Source organism: Malaclemys terrapin, chromosome 25, assembly GCF_027887155.1.
Source record: "Malaclemys terrapin pileata isolate rMalTer1 chromosome 25, rMalTer1.hap1, whole genome shotgun sequence".
Taxonomy (NCBI): Eukaryota; Metazoa; Chordata; order Testudines; family Emydidae; genus Malaclemys; species Malaclemys terrapin.
The window spans coordinates 1610133-1629584 of NC_071529.1; the positions used below are offsets into that span (position 1 = coordinate 1610133).

General features: G+C 53.1%; 1 protein-coding gene across 3 annotated transcripts in view; it reads left to right on the plus strand.

Annotated features, from left to right (window-relative positions):
- The window catches only part of LOC128829184 (myosin light chain kinase, smooth muscle-like), a 38342-nt gene extending 23266 nt beyond the window's left edge, over nucleotides 1-15076 (plus strand). Inside the window, exons 10-11 of one of the 3 annotated variants that reach the window (XM_054014460.1) lie at nucleotides 4924-5008; nucleotides 5539-5621. In XM_054014460.1, the coding sequence (XP_053870435.1) occupies nucleotides 4924-4982 (59 nt within the window). In that variant the 3' untranslated portion in view covers nucleotides 4983-5008; nucleotides 5539-5621. Of the gene's footprint in view, nucleotides 1-4923; nucleotides 5009-5538; nucleotides 6318-13884 lie in introns of those variants that run through there. The other 2 variants (XM_054014459.1, XM_054014458.1) reach the window with 2 other exon arrangements.
- The last annotated feature ends 4376 nt before the right edge of the window (nucleotides 15077-19452 follow it).

Here is a 19452-nt window from a genome sequence, read left to right on the forward strand (position 1 = left end):
CGGGCAAAAATCTACTGGTCTGTGCTCCAGCTCCGGGCTCCGCTCCAAAGCCCTGTAAGAACGGCCACACTGGGTCAGACCAATGGTCCATCTAGCCCAATATCCTGCCTCTGACAGTGATCAGGGCTAGATGCTTCAGAGGGAATTAACAGAACAGGGCAATTCACTGAGTTATCCATCCCCTGTCCTCCAGTCCCAGCATCTGGCAGTCAGAGGCCTAGGGACAACCAGAGCATGGGGTTGCATCCCTGGCCGTCTTGGCTAATAGTCATTGATAGGCCTGTCCTCCATGAACTTATCTCATTCTTTTTTGAACCCAGTTATACTTTTGGCCTTTACAAAATCCCCTGCCAATGAGTTCCCCAGGGTTGACTGTCCGTTGTGTGGAGAAATACTTCCTAGCCAAAAACTCAAAAGGTAATAACAAAATGTTTAAGTACATCAGAAGCAGGAAGTCTGCTAAACAACCAGTGGGGCCCCTGACGATCGAGGAGCACTTAAAGACGATAAAGTCATTGCGGAGAAACTAAATTAATTCTTTGCTTCAGTCTTCACGGCTGAGGATGTGAGGCAGATTCCCAAACCTGAGCCGGCTTTTGTAGGTGACAAATCTGAGGAATTGTCACAGATTGAAGTGTTATTAAAGGAGGTTTTGGAATTAATTGATAAACTTAACAGTAACGTGTCACCGGGACCAGATGGCATTCAACCCAAGAGTTCTGAAAGAATTCAAACGTGAAATTGCGGAACTATCAACTGTGGTTTGTAACCTGTCCTTTAAATCAGCTTCTGTACCCAATGACTGGAAGATAGCTAATGTAACGCCAATATTTAAAAAGGGCTCTAGAGGTGATCCCGGCAATTACAGACCGGTAAGTCTAACGGTCTGTTCACTTTTTTGACTGCTGCTGTACATTGAGCAGATGTTTTCAGAGAACTATCCATAAAGACTCCAAGATCTCTTTGAGTGGTAACAGCAATTTAGACCCCATCATTTTATATGTAGAGTTGGGATAATGTTTTCCAATGTGCATTACTTTGCATTTATCAACATTGAATTTCATCTCCATTTTCTTGCCCAGTCACCCAGTTTTGTGAGATCCCTTTGTAACTCTTCGCAATCTGCTTTGGACTTAGCTTTTTTGAGTAGTTTTATATCATCTGCAAACTCTGCCACCTCACCCCCTTTTCCAGATCATTTATGACTAGGTCCCAGTACAGATCCTTGAGGGACCTAAGATCCGTGTAAGCTGCGTGGCCACACGGCCATGCAACAGGCTATCAAGGCCTGCACAGGCCTGCAGCCACAGGGCCTGGGCTGGAGAGGCGCCTCTCCCTTGGCCCCAGCAAGAGAGAGCTGGGGGAGTCCTCTCTCCCCGCCACAGCCCTGGGGCAGCCTGCACCCCAAACCCCTCATCCCTGGTGCCACCACAGAGCCCTCATCCCCAGCCAGAGCCCTCACCCCCTGCACCCCAACCCTCTGCCCCAGCCCTGAGCCCCCTCTCACACTCCAAACCCCTTGGCCCCACCCCCACCACACATCACCTCCATATTGGTGCACATAACAAAATTAATTCTGCACATGGATGTAAAAAATTAAAGGGAACATTGTGGGGGACCCTGCTATTTATCTGTCTCCACTGTGAAATTTATTCCTACCCTTTGTTTTCTATCTTTTAACCATTACTGTTCCATGAGAAGATCTTCCTTCTCATCCCATGACTGCTTAAGTCTTGGATGAAAGACTTTGTCAAAGGCTTTCTGAAAGTCCAAGTACACTATATCCACTGGATCATCCTTGTCCACGTGCTTGTTGACCCCCTCAAAGAGATTGGTGAGGCATGATTTCCCTTTACAAAAGCCACATTGACTCTTCCCCAACATATCGTGTCCATCACCTATCTAATAATTCTGTTCTTTAGTATAGTTTCAACCAATTTTCCTGGTACTGAAGTCAGGCTTACCGGCCTGTAACTGCCAGGATCACCTCTGGAGCCTTTGTTAAAAATTGGCATCACATTAGCTATCCTCCAGTCATCTGGTGCAGAGGCTGATTTAAGCAATAGGATACATACCAGAGTTACTAGTTTTGCAGTTTCATCTTTGAGTTCCTTCAGAACCGTTGGGTGACACCATCTGGGCCTGGTGACTTATTACTGTCTAATTTATCCGTTTGTTCCAAAACTTCCTCTAGTGACACCTCAGTCTGGGACAGTTCCTAAAAAGAATGTCTCAGGTGTGCAAATCTCCCTTGTGTCCTAGATGGGGCTCCTCCAGTCTCTCACAGCAAGGCAGGTTTTCTAATCCTTTATTCATTCTTGTGGTTCTTCTCTGAACCCTCTCCAATTTACCAACTTCCTTCTGGAACTGGGAACACCAGAGCTGGACACACCAATGGCATCACGCCAGTGCCAAATACAGAGGTAATATAAGTTTGTTCATGTTTCCCAGGATCGCATTAGCCCTTTTGGCCACAGTGTTGCACTGGGAGCCCACGTTCAGGTGATTATTCACTATGACCTCTGAGTCTTTCTCAGAGTCCCTGCTTCCCAGGATACAGTCCCCTGTCCTGTAAGTATGGCCTGTGTTCTTTCTTTCTGAGAGATTCACATCTAGCTATATTGAAATGCATGTTGTTGATCTCTCTCTCAGTGACCTGTCCTCTTCCGCATTTACCATTCCTCCAATCTTTGTGTGACCTGCAAACTTTATCAGTGAGGATTTTATCTTCTAGGACATTGATACAAATATTAAATAGTGTAGGGCCAAGAACTAATCCTTGTGACTATGCCCTGTTCAACTGCATTTAGTGCAACTGCTGCTGGAAGACTGTTAGGGTTGGATGTTTGACAATTGGTCAATAGTGTCAAAAATGGTAAAATATTTTAAAGCACTAATTATTAGAACAGTAACAAAACAGAGTAAGAATTGATGGTCTCCAATAGGTGAGACTTAGGACTGGTCTACACTATGGACCTTGATGTGTGAAAACGACACCCCCCTGAGCAACGTAAGTTACATCGACTTAAAGCGGTGTCCACGTTGGCGGGAGACGCTCTCCCACCCATGTAGCTTCCATGTAGCCTCTCACAGAGGTGGAGTTTGCCGACGGGAGAGCGAGTCTTCAGCAGGAGCGGCACAGGTGCGCCAGTGTAGTGCGGTCGTGTAGACTTGCCCTTAGATACTTGTACCTATTACAAAAACCAAGATTTTTCACTCAGAAAAATGTGAAACAATGAAATGAAGCTTTAAAAATGAAAATAATTATCAGCTGTAGTTACAAAAGAGGAATGAAATGAAACAGAAATAAAACACCCAGAACAACTATAAAAGACTCTTCAAGCTACTTAATGGCTGTGCATCTGTTCTCTTTCTGTTGGGGGAGGAGGGTTAGTGACTGTGACCCCCTCCCCCACTCCCTTGGGAGTTAAGTTCAACGGCTTTGTCTAGTCAGGTTAGACTGTAGACTCTTCGAGGCAGGGACCATGTCTTTTTCCATATTCAATGTGCTTTGTAAACCACCATGTACACTGATGGCCTGGTATACAAATAAAGATACACATAGAATGTCTGCTCTAGAAGATTCCAACCAATCAAGATGCTCAACTTTCAATTAGTTCAACTTTTTCCCCAAAAGGTGGCATTAGCATGTATTGAAGTGGGTGGTCAAGACATTGAAGTAGGCTTGCCAACAGATAGCACCATGATGCAGTGAAAAAAGAGAGGCCATCACCTATATCAGGGCATTCTTGCTGTAATATTTGACAATATTTGGCCATGGTCAAATAATAGGCAGTTAATTGACATTATCTGACTGATCAATTGATTGGCTTGTCGAGCCGATACCGTGTCCAGATCTGGTGTCAACAATTCAAGAAGGATGTTGATAAAACTGGAGACGGTTCAGAGAGGAGCCATGAGAATGATTAAGGGATTTGAAAACTTGCCTTGTAGTGATAGACTCAAGGAGCTCGACCTATTTTAACAAAGAGACGGTTCAGGGGTGACTTGATCACAGCCTATAAGTACCTACATAGGGAACAAATATTTGGTAATGGGTTCTTCAGTCTAGCAGACAAAGCTATGACAAGAGCCAATGGCTGGAAGTTGAAACTGGCCAAATTCAGACTGGAAGAAGATGTACATTATTAACTGTGAGGGTAATTAACCATTGGAACAACTTGCCCAGGGTCGTGGTGGATTCTCCATCGATGGAGATTTTTAAACAAGTCTGGATGTTTTGTTGATTTGCTCTAGTTCAAAGAGGAATTAATTCAGCTAGTCTGACCTCCTGTATAACACAGGCCACCATCGGATTGTGCTGATCACCATGGTCCCTTCCATAGGTGCTGACTCTGTGGGTGATCTGGGGCTGGAGCACCCATGGGGAAAAATTGGTGGGTGCTTTGCACCTACCAGCAGCTCCCCAGCCCAGCTCACCTCCGCCTCCTCCCCTGAGCGCGCCACCGTGTCTTGCTTCTCCCCCATCCCTCCCAGCGCTTGTGCCACGAAACAGCTGTTTTGCGCAGCAAGCCTGTGAGGGAGGGGGGAGGTGGGGGAACATGGTGCGCTTGGGGGAGGAGGCGGGGCCAGGGCGGGGATTTGGGGAGGGGTCCGATAGGAGCAGGGAGGGGTGGAGTTGGGGCAGGGGTGGAGTCGGGGCGAGGCCGGGGGCGCAAACACTCACCGGCGCAGAAAGAAGTTGGCGCCTGTGGTCCGTTCTGCCCTTGAGACCTGTCAGTTTGTCAGTCTTTGAACTCTTCGATCCATGTGGACCGTGTTCATTTTGTATCATTCTAGTTTTATAATCAATAGATTCAGATTTTGCTGCAGCCACCTGCTCGGCATATGAACCTTCCCATACTAACATGTCGCTTCCCGCCCCCACCATCCCCGGTCGTCACCACCTTCCTGCCTCAGCAGATCGAGCAGGGGCCCGGCTTGGAGCCGCTGAAGGACCAAGTGGCAGTGGAAGGCAGTAGTGCCTGCCCCCAGTGTCACATTGAAGGTAACTTCCTATGAAAGCCTCCAAGGCTGCCCACCCCCTCAATGACTGACGTCCTTGGAATGACCTTGTCCCCTGGCAGGGTGCTCGCCCTCGGGCAGGCTCTGCAGGGCCTAAATTGCTCTTGTGCAACAGGGGAAGCCTTGTGCATGAATGGGGGCTGCACATCTGTCAATACAATCTGTAGCCTGACAGCTGTGTGCTTTGAACTCTCACAAGCTAAGCAGCGTCGGTGCTTGGATGAGACTTTCTTGGGATACCTTGGTACTCTAGGCAAGGGGGCGTTGATGCACTAGGTGGTTATCTTGTACTGGATTAACACCTGGCATGGTGCTAGGCACCGTGTTGCTGAATGTGTCTGTCCCCTGGTAGAGGACACAGCAGTGCAGCACTGGTTGCAGGGTGGTTAGGGACCTGAGAAGCTGTGATGTGACACGCCACTTGGGAGACCCAGTAGGGTCAGATAAACGTCCCAAAATTCTGGGTGGCCCAGTGGACCTTTGACCCATCACTGTGGCCTTCTTCCCTGGCAGGTTTTCCCCACCCAGAGGTGACGTGGTTCTGGAACGATGCCCCTCTCCAGGAACGTCCTCGGCTCCCCATAGATGAGGAGGAGAATGGAAGCTGCTCCCTTGCCATTGCGAGGCTCTCGGTGGAGGACACGGGGCACTACGTGTGCAGGGCCACCAGTGCCGTAGGGGAGGCGGAATGCGGTGCCAGGCTGATGGTACAGAGAGGCAGCAACACGCAGACGCCAAATGCAGAGGAGGGCCCTGGAACTGACCAGCCGTGAGAGCCGCAGGCCATGGGCTCTCTGCCCGGCATTGGCGGCATGGCCTGCAGGAGGTGCTCTGCTTCCAGTCCGGCTCTTTCCCTCATCCATCGTTATTTTTAACTCCATCGCTGGGCTCCGGGAGTGAACCTTGCTGCGCTCTGCTTCCCACTGTGCCGGGACGTGGCAGGCAGCCACAGAGTGGGCAAGAAGGGCCCAATCCTGCAGGCCCCAAACAGGCAAATCCCCAGTCAATCCATTTCCCAGTGCAGGGAGTCTGTCCTGTGAGGATCGAGCCTAGGCCAGCCTCTCTGCTTCCACCTCCCCTCTGCCAGGCTGGGCCCTCGTGGCCCAGCTACAGGGCAGCACAGGGCGGGAGGGTGGATTTCCCTTAACTCTGCAACCTCTCTGAGCCAGGGGGAAGGCTGGTCCCGCTGCCCCACCGAACGTGGGGCAAAGTACAAAGCCAAGGGGCAGGTTGCTCCCGCCCCCCAATGGTGGTAAACTCAGCTGTAAATCTCATTAAATCCCAATATCCTGGCTTCAGCCAGCGTATGTAGCGTGTGGGGTCACTCAAGTATCAAGTGTTTTGGTTAGAACGGCTCCAGCCTCCATGCCCACCCCTCCAGCTGGCCGAGGGCCTGACGGAACGAACACGCCTTTTGGCCTGTAGGGTACCAGCGATCACTTAGGCCGGTTTCCCTGCCCGCGGGTTCCAGCCACGTGTTCGGAGTTCAGCTTGGTGCTGAAGTCTCCAGAGGTTGCTGCTTTGTTTTCTCTCTTACCTGCTTTTCAGCAGTCACCTGCCCGTCAGTAGAGACTCCAGCCACGGCGCCCCCTGTCTGACAGAGCCCAGAGGTAGCTGGGTTCTTGCAGGGTTAATGGCCTTTTTCAGAAGTGGGAGCTAAAGTGCCCACAACACTCCAGCTTTACATCGCGGGCCCTCCAGCCAGTGCGAGAGCGAAGGGTTCACCTAGCCGACGCCCTAGGGACTGGAGCAGGGCGGACCGCGGGCTCCCGCCCAGTGCGAGAGCGAAGGGTTCGCCTAGCCGACGCCCTAGGGACTGGAGCAGGGCGGACCGCGGGCTCCCGCCCAGTGCGAGAGCGAAGGGTTCGCCTAGCCGACGCCCTAGGGACTGGAGCAGGGCGGACCGCGGGCTCCCGCCCAGTGCGAGAGCGAAGGGTTCGCCTAGCCGACGCCCTAGGGACTGGAGCAGGGCGGACCGCGGGCTCCCGCCCAGTGCGAGAGCGAAGGGTTCGCCTAGCCGACGCCCTAGGGACTGGAGCAGGGCGGACCGCGGGCTCCCGCCCAGTGCGAGAGCGAAGGGTTCGCCTAGCCGACGCCCTAGGGACTGGAGCAGGGCGGACCGCGGGCTCCCGCCCAGTGCGAGAGCGAAGGGTTCGCCTAGCCGACGCCCTAGGGACTGGAGCAGGGCGGACCGCGGGCTCCCGCCCAGTGCGAGAGCGAAGGGTTCGCCTAGCCGACGCCCTAGGGACTGGAGCAGGGCGGACCGCGGGCTCCCGCCCAGTGCGAGAGCGAAGGGTTCGCCTAGCCGACGCCCTAGGGACTGGAGCAGGGCGGACCGCAGGCTCCCGCCCAGTGCGAGAGCGAAGGGTTCGCCTAGCCGACGCCCTAGGGACTGGAGCAGGGCAGACCGCGGGCTCCCGCCCAGTGCGAGAGCAAAGGTTCGCCTAGCTGACGCCCTAGGGACTGGAGCAGGGCAGACCGCGGGCTCCCGCCCAGTGCGAGAGCAAAGGGTTCGCCTAGCCGACGCCCTAGGGACTGGAGCAGGGCAGACCGCGGGCTCCCGCCCAGTGCGAGAGCGAAGGGTTCGCCTAGCCGACACCCTAGGGACTGGAGCAGGGCGGACCGCGGGCTCCCGCCCAGTGCGAGAGCGAAGGGTTCGCCTAGCCGACACCCTAGGGACTGGAGCAGGGCGGACCACGGGCTCCCGCCCAGTGCGAGAGCGAAGGGTTCGCCTAGCCGACGCCCTAGGGACTGGAGCAGAGCGGACCGCGGGCTCCCGCCCAGTGCGAGAGCAAAGGGTTCGCCTAGCTGACGCCCTAGGGACTGGAGCAGGGCGGACCGCGGGCTCCCGCCCAGTGCGAGAGCGAAGGGTTCGCCTAGCTGACGCCCTAGGGACTGGAGCAGGGCGGACCGCAGGCTCCCGCCCAGTGCGAGAGGACAGATGGTGGTTTGTGCGGTAGTAGTGCCCAGGACTGCAGTGCTGTACAGAGCCCCTGCCTCGAGGAGCTGCTAGGCCTGACCCCGAACCCCCAACTGAAACAGCTGGTGCTCCACCGGCACTAGCTGGGCTCCCAGCACTGTGATGCTAAATTCACCCACCAGGAGACGAGAGAGTTGCCAGGACAGCAGTGGAAAGGGTCGAGCCCTGGCGGCAGGGAGGTGCTGCGGGATCATTGTCCCCTCTCACAGCGCACGGCTCTGGCTGGAGGTCTCAGTGGGAGGCGTCCCCCTCCCTCAGCCTCCTGTGCTGAGAGGCAGACGGTGCCCTTAGGGAATGCTTGCCTCCCCCGCCCCCGGTCCCTTATTGCCAGCTCTGGGAGGGGAGGGGCCGTTTCCCCCTCTCGCTGTCTGTCCCACAAGGGTCTCCTTCCCTTTGAAGAGTAGAGCTCCCCTCCTGGCCCTTTCTCAGCCTCCTCACAGCCTTTGGGGTGCGCCTCAGGGGACGCGTCTCCCCCAGCTCTGTCTCGGGGGGCCAGATCTCTCCCTGGCTGGATCTCTCAGGCTGAGCTGCTGTTTAAAGGACAGTGGCCCCCCCACAAACACTCCTCATCGCCGTGAGGGGCCAGCTCCGTGGAAATCCAGGCCCGTTGGCTCCACGCCCTTTTGCCTGATTTCCCCTTCAGCTCTGAGCCAGGCCCCTGCCCTCTGCCCCTCTCTGATGCTTGTCTCAGCATGCAACAGCCTGGTCAGTGCTCAGTGCAGAAAATGCTCCCGTTACCCTAAGGCGGGGACACGCTCCATGTGTCACATGCTTATAGGAGCCGGTAGTGCCGCTGGAATCAGCAATTATTGGCCCCTTCGTCACCCTGGCCCACATCATGTGACTAGGACCAACACGTCAAGTCCAGCTTGTTCCCAGCACCCCGCCTGTCACACCATTAATAGAAGGGGAAGGGGAGTGCCCACCTGCTGCCCACGAGATCATAACCAGCGAGCTAGGCCTGCACCAGCGATAACACTCAGAAACAGCAGGAACAATACTTCTGGGCTAGGGCTCCTTTCAAACAGCCCTTGCACCCAAGCAGCCTGGCGGTGTGTGACGCAGAGAGCTACAGGCTGTTCTATGGGATTCATTAACCACACACGCCCTGCCGCTGACCCACGCGGCAGCCCCTCGGATTTCCAGTTCAGTTTAAGGAAGAGAAGGTTTGGGGGTAACTTGATCCCAGTCTGTAAGTACCTGCACGGGGAACAGAGATTTAATAATGGGCTCTTCAGTCTAGGAGAAAAAGTATCACACGATCCAGGGGCTATAAGTTGAAGCTTGAGAAATTCAGACTGGAAATAGGATGTACATTTTTAACCGTCATTAACCACTGGGGCAGTTTCCCAAGGGTTGTGGCGGATTTGCCGTCACTGACAATTTTAAAATCCAGACGGGCTGGTTTGCTACCAGCTCTGCTCTAGGGGCTAGTTCGTGGCAGGTCTGGATGTTCACAGTGGTTCCTTCTGGCCTTGGGATCTATTAACTTTACACCTCAAGGGCTTCATGGGCTGTTCACGTGACCCGTTGGTTTTGGTTTTTCTTTTGTTTAACATTTCTCAGGAATGTCTCAGTGTTTATTACAGTTTTTTTTAAAGGGTGAAAATTGATGCAAAAATTAACGTCACCGTTTGCTGGGTAAATCTCGGGGTTAATATTGGGGGATGGGAGAACAGAAAAAAAAAGAGTAACAAATAGAAAAAAGTACAAGTGCGTCTGTCCTGGCTCCCTGCTCCAGCTAGAAAGGTGGCGGCTGTGACACAGGCTCCTTGGCAGACACTCCCCTGTTCTCTGCAAACAACTAACTCATCTCAGACTTGCCCAACTCACTACAACACATTCAGCTTGCAGGGTATTTATCCCTGAGGGGCCTCGTGTAAGATCTCAACAGAAGATGGGCGGGATCAGCAAGGAAAGCTCCCTCTTAGGTGTCAGAAAGTGCAGGGGAAAGTGAGAACTGCCAAAAGCCAAGCAGAGCTGGGCCTTGCAAAGGGAATTAAAACCAACAGTAAAATGTTCTTTAGCCATATAAATAAAAAGAAATCAAGGAAAGCAAACGTGGGGCGGCTAAGCCCCAAGGCTGGGGTGGAGATTAAAGATAGTCTAGACCTGGCCCAACACCTCCACAAATACTTTGCCTGAGTTTTTAATGAGGGGAATGAGGAGCTGAGGATTAGTAGGCAAGTGGCTAATGGAAACGAGGACATGGCAGTAGAAATTACCACACGGGAGGTGGACGTCTACCTTTGGGGGGCCCAGATAATCTCCCCCCAAAAATATGAACGGACCTGGCACATGAAATTGCAAACTCAACAGCAAGGGATTTTTAATGAATCTGTAAACTTGGGGGTCGTACCCTATGACTGGAGAATTGCTAACATAGTTCCTATTTTTAAAAAAGGGAAAGAAAAAAAAGTCATCCAGGAGATTACAAGCTTGTTAGTTTGACCTGAAGTGTACGCAAGGTCTTGGAACAAATTTTGAAAGAGAAAGTTGTTAAGGCCATAGAGGTAAACGGTAATTGGGATAAAATACAACATGGTAGATCGTGCCAGACCAACCAGCTCTACTTCTTTGAGACAAGTATCAGAGGGGTTAGCCGTGTTAGTCTGAATCTGTAAAAAGCAACAGAGGGTCCTGTGGCACCTTTGAGACTAACAGAAGTACTGGGAGCATAAGCTTTCGTGCGTAAGAACCTCACTTCTTCAGATGCAAGACTGAGGTTCTTACCCACGAAAGCTTATGCTCCCAGTACTTCTGTTAGTCTCAAAGGTGCCACAGGACCCTCTGTTGCTTTCTTTGAGACAATAACTGATTTTTTAGACAAAGGAAATGCAGTAGATCTACAAAAAAACCAGGAGTACTTGTGGCACCTTAGAGACTAACAAATTTCTACCTTCATTTCAATAAGGCATTTGATACAGTTCCACAGGGGTAATTATTAATTAAATTGGAGACAATGGGGATTAATATGAGAATTGAAAGGTGGATAAGGAACTGATTTAAGGGGAGACTACAACGGGTCATACTGACAGGAGGCTGGAGGGAGGTTACTAGTGGAGTTCCTCAGGAATCAGTCTTGGGACCAACCTTATTTAATATTTTTATTACTGACCTTGGCACAAAAAGTGGGACTGTGCTAATAAAATTTACAGATGACACAAAGTTGAGAGGTATTGCCAATATGGAGGCAGACCAGAATGTCATACAAGAAGATTTGGATGAAAACTGGAGTAATAGAAATGGGATGATATTTAATTGTGCAAAGTGCAAGGTCCTGCATTTAGGGACTAACAACGAGAATTTTTGCTATAAACTGGGGACGTATCAGTTGGAAGCAACAGTGGAGGAGAAAGACCTGGGTGCACTGACTGATCGCAGGATGACTATGAGCCGTCAGTGTGATGCCGCTGTGAAAAAGACTAATGCAGTCCTAGGATGCATCAGGTGAGGTATTCCCAGTAGACAGATGGAAGTGTTAGTACCTTTGTACAAGACAACGGTGAGACCTCAGCTGGAGTATTATGTGCAATTCTGGTCTCACATGTTTAAGAAAGATAAATTCAACCTGGAACAGGTGCAGAGACAAGCTACTAGGATGATCCGAGGAATGGAAAACCTACCTTATGAGAGGAGACTCAAAGCGCTTGGCTTGGTTAGCCTAACCAATAGAAGGCTGAGGGGAGATCTGATCGCTCTCTATAAATACATCAGAGGGACAAATACCAGGAAGGGAGAGGAGTTAAGTTAAGGGCCAATGTGGACACAAGAACAAATGGCTATAAACTGGCCATCAGGAAGCTTAGGTTTGAAACTAGGTGAAGGTTTCTACCCATCAGAGGAGTGAAGTTCTGGAGCAGCCTCCCAAGGGGAGCAGTGGGGGCAAAAAAACCTAACTGTCTTCAAGACTGAGCTTGATAGGTTTATGGAGGGGATGGGATGATGAGACTGCCGACAATAGCCTGTGGCCCATTAGCGACTGCCAGTAGCAAATATCTCCACCAGCCAGTGATGGGACACTAGATGAGGAGGGCTCTGAGTTACTACAGAGAATTCTTTCCCAGGTGTCCGGCTGCTGGGTCTTGCCCACATGCTCAGGGTCTAACTGATCACCATATTTGGGGTCGGGAAGGAATTTTCCTGCAGGTCAGATTGGCAGAGACCCTAGGGGGGTTTCACCTTCCTCTGCAGCATGAGGCACTTGTAGCTTTAAATGAGTATAAATGGTGGATTCTATGTAACATGAAATATTTAAACCATGGGTTTCAGGGTAGCAGCCGTGTTAGTCTGTATCCTCGAAAAGAACAGGAGTACTTGTGGCACCTTAGAGACTAACAAATTTATTAGAGCATAAGCTTTCGTGGGCTACAGCCCACTTCTTCGGATGCATATAGAGTGGCACATATATTGAGGAGATATATATACACACATACAGAGAGCATGAACAGGTGGGAGTTGTCTTACCCACTCTGAGAGGCCAATTAAGTAAGAGGAAAAAAAACTTTTGAAGTGATAATCAAGATAGCCCAGTACAGACAGTTTGATAAGAAGCAAGTGTGAGAATACCCCTTGTAAGTATTCTCACACTTGCTTCTTATCAAACTGTCTGTACTGGCCTATCTTGATTATCACTTCAAAAGTTTTTTTTCTCTTACTTAATTGGCCTCTCAGAGTTGGTAAGACAACTCCCACCTGTTTATGCTCTCTGTATGTGTGTATATATATCTCCTCAATATATGTGCCACTCTATATGCATCCGAAGAAGTGGGTTGTAGCCCACGAAAGCTTATGCTCTAATAAATTTGTTAGTCTCTAAGGTGCCACAAGTACTCCTGTTCTATTTAAACCATGATTTGAGGACTTTAGTAACTCAGCCAGAGGCCAGGGGTCTATTACAGGAGTGGGTGGGTGAGGTTCTGGGGCCTGTGATGTGCAGAAGGTCGGACTAGATGATCACGATGGTCCCTTCTGGCCTTAAAGTCTATGAGATAGAAAGTTAGTAACATGTCAAGATTCACGACTAAGGATAAGATTTTGTCACAGAGGCCATGGAAGGCACGGATTCTGTGACTTTCAGAGACCTCTGTGACATTGTCCCTTCAGCTTCAGCCCCATGCATGGGACAGCGGGACGAAGCTATCAGCCAGCGAGGGCCTCGGAGCTCCGAGCTGCCATGGGCGGCAGGCACCCTGGAGCTCTGTGCTTCTGTGGGTGGCAGGGGCAGGGCCCCAGATCACTGAGCTGCTGGGGCAGTGGTGAGTGCCGTCAGCCGGAGCCATCAGCTGACATGGCGGTGGGTGCTGGAGCCCCCCTCCTGCAGTGAGGCTTAGACTCTCATACTCCCCCATTTCCCCCCACACACAGGGCTCAGGCTTCAGTCATCCCACGTCAGCTCTTCCTCCCCCCCCCCTATTATTTTTAGTAAAAGTCACAGACGGGTGATAGGCTTCCATTAATTTTTGTTTATTGTCCATTGCCCGTGACCCGTCTGTGACTTTTACTAAAAATAACGGTGATAAAATCTTAACCTTAGTCATGAGCACTGTGAGCTGTGTGTACGGGTAATATCTGAGGAATAATGTCACTATACGGAAAGTGCTTTATGGATTTGGAGTAAAAGTTAGTCCCCAGGGGATAATAAGTCCTGGCGATGGCCCTTTCATGCAGGAGGGAGTGGTCACCCCTCCTTAGTTAGCCGGTGATGTAATGCAAAGGCTCAATTGTCTAGTCGGCTTCCATCCCAACGCTTTCAATGGAAATCCATCAGAGACAACAGCAAACAATTGACACCACTTGGAGATAAAAAAGGAGCAGTACAACGGACAGGGGATCACCCTGCCTACGAACAGAGACAAAAACCTGTTTCTGTCTAACAGGGTGGGGAGAGGCACTCTGGATCCATTCACTGAGGAGCCATCTGGAGGGACAGGGATGTTCTTATGAAAACTTGGATCCTGGTTCCTGTGAAGCCAGCCTGCTCTGCACCAGACCGAACTTTGAGGGGAGGAGGGGAAAGGAACTACTTTATTAGCTAGGAAAGGGAAGTATTCATGAGTGTAGCTCAGGTTTGCATTTTGCTTTGTATCATAACCATTTGTTTCCACCACACCCTCTTGTTTCTGGTTAACTCTCCATTCGTTCTTAAATAAATACACCACCTTTTGTTTTCTTAGAAGGGCTGTGTGTGACCCAGGAACGGGGGAGGGAGGAGTTTAAGGTAAAGCTGGTAAACTGGGGCCCAGTGCTCCTTTGGGAGCTGAGGAGCTGGGATTTCTGAGAGTAGCCAGTGTCAGGGACTGGATGTCACAGGGCAATGATTCAAAGGGACTGGGGTGCATTTCTTCTTAACCTGCAAGGTGAAGACCGGGCTGGCCTAGCCCAGAGGAGGGTGCCTGGGTGGCTGATGGGCTGGTGGTGTTAGGGTGCTAACTGAGGGAGCAAGCGGCTCAGGAACCTGGAGGGCCCAGTTCATTGAGCCGCCATCTCTCCTCCTGGAGTGGGCTCAGAAGCGGAAGAGATGGAGAAAGCGAGGGCGCCATCTCCTCACACGGCCTCCTCCACCTCCTCTGCTTCTGGCCCCGCTCCGGAAGGAGACCTGGCAGCTCAGTTACCTGGGCTCCCACCTCTCCTTCCAGAGCGAGGAGCTGGGTCTGGGGGGGAGGGTCCACCTGTGGTCTGCTCAGGTTCCTGAGCCACCCTCTCCCCTTCCAGGGAGACCCCCTGGCGTCCAGACCCAGCTCCCGCCTCTGGAAGGAGAGATGGCAGCTTGGTAACCAGATCTGCCTGGGTTCCTGGGCCACCAGCTCTCCTTCTGGAGAGGGAGCCGGGTCCTGGGAGTGCCACACCCCTTATTTGAAGCCTCGAATATTGATGTACACGTACATGTGCATCTGCCACTCCCCGCCTTACTTCAGCGGCCCACCTCACAGTTACACAGACTAACTTATTAACATACACACCTCCAGCTAATGGAATGCATTGGATTTCCTCCACAGGCAGTATTTTCATGTACTTGAGGGGGCCACAATTTGGGTGAAAATACCCCCCCTCCCCCAATAATAGCTTTTGTAAAACCTGGGAAATTTTCAATAAAAAAAAAAATCAGCAAAACCTGAAGCCGAAGGGCTCTGCCTGTTTCTTCCAAACTTTCCACATACAAACACGGGCAGGAGAAATACCAGGCAGACTGACGTGTCCAGCAGGACAGAAGCTGGCCTTCTCTCAAACAGAGCGGGTCCGGGCACTTTGAACACTGATTCAGCTGTGCCAAAGTGCAAGGTGTTCGGATCTGAGGTTCTGCTCTGGGGCCATCCCGCCCGTCTGCCATGGTAAAGACGGAAGGAGCAAAGGAAAACGAGTCAAAGCCATTCTCGCAGCAAAGCCATTCTCTACTACCTCCATCCTCGGGGTCTTTACTAGAAGGGAGAAGAACAAGACCAGCACATTCAATGACAAGGAAGAAGTTAGCAGACTTGTCCCAGGTTACTGACCCCTCTCATCCTACCCTCCCTGCAAGCTGGGGAAGAAAATACTCACCACCTCTTCAGCTCAGTGGGAACTTCGCTTGCTTCCTTGGGACACTTGGCGGTTTAGTGGACAATTTTTGCAATGATCAGATTTAGGCTGACCCAAAATTCAGTGAAGTCTCTGGCCAAACCAGGCAGCCACATGCCAGGAGCCAGACGAGGAGGGGGAGGCCATGGCCCCACCACGTTTTACCGGCCATAAGGGCATGCTGGCAGGGCTCAAGGCAGTACAAAGGCAGGGGAGAAGGGGTGGTGTAGGGCCACAGTTTGATTTCGGGTAGCACCCCCTTTAAGAAGCTTTTGCTGCTCCTGCCAGGAACCACAGGTCTTGAATCCTAGGCCACAGGGCATGTAAGTACCAGCTAGGGTAACCAGATGTCCCGATTTTATAGGGACAGGCACGATTTTTGGGTCTTTTTCTTATATAGGCTCCTATTACCCCCCACCCCAGTCCTGATTTTTCACATTTGCTGTCTGGTCACCCTAGTACCAGTCAGCTCCAATCTGCTAACAGCCACTAGGACAGCAGCTGAACCCCACCAGAGCACTCCACTCCTGGCAGGCTACTCGGGGGGGGCGGGGGGGGGGGGGCGTGACTGGTTCTCTATAAACCCAGCACAGCACCAGGAAGTTGTTCTTGCAACTGGGATCCACCCTGCTCCTGCTCTGATCTCTGGGTCACCTGACCTGGCTGCCTCCTGGTGTCTGACTTGTGGTTCCAATCTCCAGTTTGCTCCTGCCTCTGACCCCCTGGTATCCCAAGCCCCCCGCCTGCTTTGAGAGCTGCTCTAATGTGACCCATACATGCTCCTGCTGCCTTTGTACTGAACAGGAGCTATCTACAGCCCCCCATGCACACCCTACTGCATGGAAGGAACACCACAACTGCTACCCCTTCGCCCTCCTGCACACAACGGCCACTCACACTGTACTGCCACTTGCCCTCCGTTAAGCCCCCAGACCTCACGTCTCTCCCACCACGCTGCTGACAAGCCCCATGGCAAGAAAATCCCTGTGCCCCCCTGCTGGCACGCCCCACACAGCGCAGCTCTGAACAGGGGCACGCTGTCTCTCCTGAGGCACAAGCACCCCTCTTTCCGTTGATCACACGCACAGGGTCAGGGAGAGGGGCACCCCCCACCCGGGCATGGCCCTTGCATATCGCCTCATTTCACAATCGCCAGCTCCGGGGGGCAGAACTAAGGTTTAGCTTCACTCAAGTTCCTGGTTTGGAGGTTTGAGTTTTGCTGAACTTGACGGTCTGGGGCGGGCATGCACTGGGCACCTGTAACTCTGCGTGAATGATGTGTGTGGTCGTGTCCTTGGAGCTGGTGTGTTGGGACTCCCCGGATGCCCCCTTCAGAGCCACGCCCGCTGCGGTGCCCAAAGCAAGGCAGGCCCAGGCTTGTTCCCAGAGTGTCCCTGCCCACCTCTGCTAAGGGGGATGACGCCCTCTGGAAAGCCTCTGCCACCACTGTTCATCTTGCAGCCAGCCCAGACCCGCTGAGCAGGGACCAGCCCCTTGTATTACAACCAGAGCTGGCTGGAGCCGGTCTTCGGGGCTTGCTTCGATGTTCACTAGCCACAGGCCCAGCAGGGGGCAGCAAGACCTCAGTGCACTGTCCTCTCCCCAGGGCTCTGGCCTGCACTGTCCCAGCACCGGGGTCACCCTGGCTCTGCCCGGACCAGTGTGTGCAGGGTGGGAAGGAAGAGGGCGACGCGTGGAAGGAGTTTGGAGGCAGAGGGAAGTGTGGCTTTTCTCTCCCGCCGCAGGGCGAATAGCGCCAGGCGCTGCGCTCAGTTACACGGCTGTCAGGACAGAGTCACTCAGTGGGGAGACTCCAGATTAACACCCGGGTAAGCGAGCTCAGACTCTGACCCTGCGTGTCCAAGCACTTTACCTAGGCACTGCCAGGCTGGGCTGAGCAGGGGTCCTCTCTGAGAGCTGCCAGCACCGGCTGCTTGAGAGGAAGGGGCAAGAACCCCACATCCAGCAGTTATGGGAGAGCCTGCCCCCAGGAATGTCGCTTCCTGACCCTGCTCCCTTGGGGTCAGCTGGAGCCCTGGAGCAGGAGGGTTTCTGTCCCTTCCAAAGCTTTATATTGCAGGGTGGCCAAACTTACTGACCCTGACTGAGCTCCATACGACAGGCTTTAGAAGTTCGAGGGCCAGGGCTCGGGGCTTCAGCCCTGTGGGGCACGGCTGCTGGGGCTCAGGGCTTCAGCTAGGGTGACCAGATGTCCCAATTTTATAGGGACAGTCCCGATATTTGGGCCTTTTTCTTATATAGGCTCCTAGTACTCCCCACCCCCATCCCGATTTTTCACACTTGCTGTCTGGTCATCCTTCAGCCCTTGTCCTGCGGAAGCCCTAAGCCCCAGCAGGTGCCTCCCGCAGGGCTGAAGCCCAGAGACTCCTCTTCCCCACAGGGTAGAAGCCCCTGACCCCACCACCCTCCCGCAGGGCTGAAGCCATGAGCTCCCACCACCCCAATCTGGTAGGTGGAAAATGGCGGGGGGGGGGGGGGAGGGGACTCCGCAAGCTGCACTTTACCTGTAAAAGAGCCGCAGTTTGGCCACCCCGTTACGTTGCCTTCACTAAGCATGGAAATGAGCCTCTGAGCGGCTGCAATGTGCCCCATTAGATGCAAACTAGGCCTGGCACTTGGCCTCCCGGTGCATTGCCCTTAGTCTGGCACCGGGTCAGCCCCAAAGAGGTCCCCCTCGTACTCCTGCCTCCGCAGAGGAAATCCTGCCTTTATCGTGGAGAAAGCAGCGCCCTCGTCCACTGAAAATAACACAGGGAAGTTAGCGATTCCCCCATCCAAATCTGGGGCCTGCCTCACCATTGCCCTGCACTCTGTGCCACCCTCTGCCCCAGTGCAAGCACTCTCCAGGCTGAGCTGGTAGCATGAGACACCCACGTTGCACTGGTGAGAATAGTACCAGAACCAGGCTTGTGGTGTTTGGTGCCAGTGGGAATGGGGCTCCCGCTGGACACCCCAAAGTCCTCACTAGAGCCCCTTGCCGGTCCTGGATTCTCCTTGGTCCCATGCACAAGAGTTTCCTGTATCACTGCATCAGCCACCAGCTGAATCCCTAGATCTCCTGCTCCAGGGGCGCCCAGGGGAATGGTGCCCTAGGAAAACATGTGATTGGGGGTGGAACGACGCAGTGTAGGGCAGCGAGGGGAGGGGAATCCAGCGAGGGCTTTAAAAATGACCCTTGGCCTGAATCCTGAACGGCAGGAGGGCAGCTCCTGTGAACGCTGGGGTGGGGCCATGCACCGTGCCGAGCAGGGCCGGCTCTGGCTTTTTGGCTGCCCCAAGCAAAAAAAAAAAACACCTGGGGCGCGGCCGGAGCGTGGGTGCAGGGGGACCGGCTGGTGGGGGGGAGGGAGCGGGCGGGAGAGAGAGAGAAGGGGGCGGCCAGGGCTACAGCGGGGGCGCTGCCACGCGGCCCCTCCCACTGCGCCGCCTCCTGCCGCCTGCCTCCTGCCGCGAGGGCTCCGCTCCGGTCGGCGGGGAGGGAAGGAAGAGGACTGCCCTGCAGGGCGCTCTGGTTCTCCATGCCGCCGCCTCCTACAGGGCAGCCAGAGCAGAACAAGAGAAAAGAAAATAAGCGGCCGTGCCACCCTAGGATTGGGCAGAATGCCGCCTCCAACAATCTGCCGCCCCAAGCACCAGCTTGCTCAGCTGGGGCCTGGAGCCGGCCCTGGTGCCGAGCTAGTGACCTGCAAAGGAGTTGAACCACACTGGCCTTGTGCCCCTTTGGGCTTTCTGATGATGGATAAAAAGAGGCTGAAAGGGGGTTGTTTGTTCATTTGTTAAAGGGGGTTTTGAGTTATGATGATGATTAATGAGTATCTCTCTCTCGGTGCCTGGCTCCAGTTGTGGCCCCAGATGCCCTGGGGCCAAAT